The following is a 3,037-nucleotide window of genomic DNA, read 5'->3' on the forward strand; positions in this document are numbered from 1 at the left end:
GACTAGTGGGGATAAACTGAGGTACAAGTAAAGGAAAATGGATAGTGTTCTTTGAAGTTTCTTAATTAAACTTGTCCGGAGAAGCCTAAAAAGCCACCAGACGTAGGGGAGGGTGGGGAGAAAGGCTGATAAACGGGGCAGGCTAAATGGAGCTCAAGATGCACACTACCCTTTCTGGCAACGGGGTGAACGCTGAGTCATTTTAGCCAGGATAAACTGAGGTACAAGTAAAGGAAAATGGATAGTGTTCTTTGAAGTTTCTTAATTAAACTTGTCCGGAGAAGCCTAAAAAGCCACCAGACGTAGGGGAGGGTGGGGAGAAAGGCTGATAAACGGGGCAGGCTAAATGGAGCTCAAGATGCACACTACCCTTTCTGGCAACGGGGTGAACGCTGAGTCATTTTAGCCAGGGTTTGCTTTATGTCCTGCTCAGGGCTGCGCAGTATTATTACAGCTCTACTGATGTTCTAAAATAATTGTATTTATCTCCGCAAGCGCAATGACATTCATGATAACACCGTTAATGTTACAGTTCCTTTCTGGCGCTTCAGGATAGCTACAGCTTGCTCGTGAGTAACACCTTCCAAAGCTTCCCCGTTCACCGCTAAAATCTGATCGCCGCGCTTCAGTCTGCCATCATCCGCAGCTGCTCCCTGCAAACGGCAAAGCGACTTGTTAGCAGCTGGTAGCACGGAGCCTGCCCGTCTCTCTGGCAGGGTAGCTGATATAATGAAGAAAACTTCATCTGAAGGTGGCATAGAAAATGATGGATGAAATGATGAGGGATGCAGTGCTGGAAATCCCACTGTAACTGGGTAAGGGAACAGGGGAAATGACAGGGTTGATGTCTCCCTGGCTGCTTGAACCATCGCCCATCACTCACCCTGCCTACTCAAGCCTGCCAGGTCTGGTGATACACCCCTGCGAAGAGGAGAATGGGCTCATCCTTGGAAAAACTGTAGTGTAAAGACTGGTTCTGGCTTTCAGGCTCATGGAGAGGCTTGTTAAAGCACCACTTAAATGCGCTCTGCACCCAGTGCTGAGAAACAGGTTAAAACCTGGGGAGGGAGAAGGATGCAGAGTCCATGCAGGAGAACAGCCTGGGCATTGCCCCAAGCCCTGGCAAGAGCTGGGCTCCATTGAAGATCCTGAGAAGCTCCCACAGAGCTTTAGAAACGGCTGTTCTCCTCCAGAGGCCTCAGCAAAGCTCTTCTATCAAATCCTGAGCCCTGCCCTGCCCAGAGGTTGGCTCCTAGTGTCCACGGCCCCACCAATGACTGTGGTGTATTCTAGCTTCAATTTAGGGTTTCTCAGCTGTGCTCACATCTAGAAACTTGTAAATCTAAGCGTCAAAGACACAATATCTTCCCATGTTAGTAACTGAAAATTGTAAAAAGAACAGATAGCTGTGGTTGAGCCCCAGAATTGCAGAAGCAGAGGAGACATGATTTCTATGCCACCTTCAGATGAAGTTTTCTTCATTTTATCAGCTACCCTGCCAGAAGTGCTGACATGAGTGACAGCAAGTAGGCACAGGACAAGCACCTGGGTGCGACTTTGACATTACTTTATGGAAAGTATCCCTAATTCCCACTGTTTTCCTTTCCTCTCCCCCATTTCCAGAACTCCCATCACGTGGCCACACCTGACGTATCTTGCTGGCCCACACCGAGCAAGGGGATGGGTGAGAAAAGAGGCACATCTCCCTCCATACCAGTGGCCATTCTGGTGCTATCTGCCTCAAGGCTGGGCTGGGCTGTATTACTTTTCTTCCTCAGCCTCGGTGGCTGTACCTGGACCCCCGAGTCCTCCCCAGAGACTCAGGGCTGGGGTCAGAGATGGGCTGAGACAGCTGAGCTGAGAGCGGCTCCAGCACATGGGAGTGAAGTACTTGTGGAGAGGCATGAGAGAGAAGCTGGAAGCAAGGGAGAATGAGCCAAAAAGTGGGATGTTTTTGCCTTTTTTCATTGAGGTGACTATCTGAGCCCAGGAGCTTTCTGCTGGTTTTCCAGCTGAAGCTCAGCCACAGAGATACAGCATCTCTGCAACAGCCTCCTCTCCTGTACAGTGGGAAAAGTCATGCCTCTTAGAAGGCTCTTTGAGATTTACAGATAGAAAACTGCCTTATAAATATTTTAATGAATAAAAACAAGTTTCCCATGTACATAGAGCAATTCTGCTGAGATAAAGTATCTTGTTTCAGCCATTGGCAATATGAAATATAAACTGAGAAGCCAGCTGTGACTTCCGAGTCCACTCACATCAATGCACTTAGACAGTACATTTTACTTTCTGCTACATAATACATTATCCAAGCCAAACCTTAGGTTTATTTTTGAAGACAATACAGAAAAAAGGAGAGAACAAACAAAACAAAAAGATACCTTGGCAAATATAGTCTTGACATAAATGGGCAGGTCTCCATGGGGACTTCCATACCCCCCTACAATACTAAATCCCAGTCCATCAGAGCCTTTCTCCAAAGTAATAATCTTAGGCTGAGGTGCTCTGAAAACACAATAAATATCACTTAGAATAGCAATGTCTGTCTCTGGGGACTTCATGCAGAGAGAAATTTATCTAGCAAAAAGCTTTTCATACAGTCACAAACCATGACTCTTGCCCTCGCGCCCATACACAGTCCTGCACAGCCTGGAGTTCAGACGCTGTTCCCTGTTCAGCTCCTCACTTGAAAAATACTTATTTTTAATCAGAGCTCAACAAGAGCACTTCTCTCTGATGCGGAAGCAAGACACCCCTCACCAGCAGTCGCTGCATGACGTAAAGGAGACTTTGCTTTCTTACCAGCCAGGCTGCCATCTAAGTGGCATCTTCAACGATTTCCTTACAGCATAATTTGATTTTATGACTTTGGAGGAATGAGCCTATGGGTGCAGCCAGGAACACGCGTTTTTATAGTCTCAGCTTTGCTCAGGCTCTTTGGGCTGTTTCCTGACAACCTGTATGTGACCTTCATCCCTGTACCTTGTAATCTGACTCCAGAGAGCCCCTCACTTGGTGCATCGCTTAGAGCCTG

The 3,037-nt window shown here is 47.3% G+C and overlaps 1 protein-coding gene across 1 annotated transcript in view; it reads right to left on the reverse strand.

Moving 5' to 3' along the window:
- Nucleotides 1-625: 625 nt before the first annotated feature.
- INADL (InaD-like (Drosophila)) overlaps nt 626-3,037 on the reverse strand; it is a 143,638-nt gene continuing 141,226 nt past the window's right edge. The window contains exon 44 of the mRNA XM_010133056.1: nt 626-653. Within this exon, the coding sequence (XP_010131358.1) occupies nt 626-653 (28 nt within the window). The remainder of the gene's footprint in view (nt 654-3,037) is intronic.

The sequence above is a fragment of the Buceros rhinoceros genome, unplaced genomic scaffold (genome assembly GCF_000710305.1).
Source record: "Buceros rhinoceros silvestris isolate BGI_N320 unplaced genomic scaffold, ASM71030v1 scaffold11340, whole genome shotgun sequence".
Lineage (NCBI taxonomy): Eukaryota > Metazoa > Chordata > Aves > Bucerotiformes > Bucerotidae > Buceros > Buceros rhinoceros.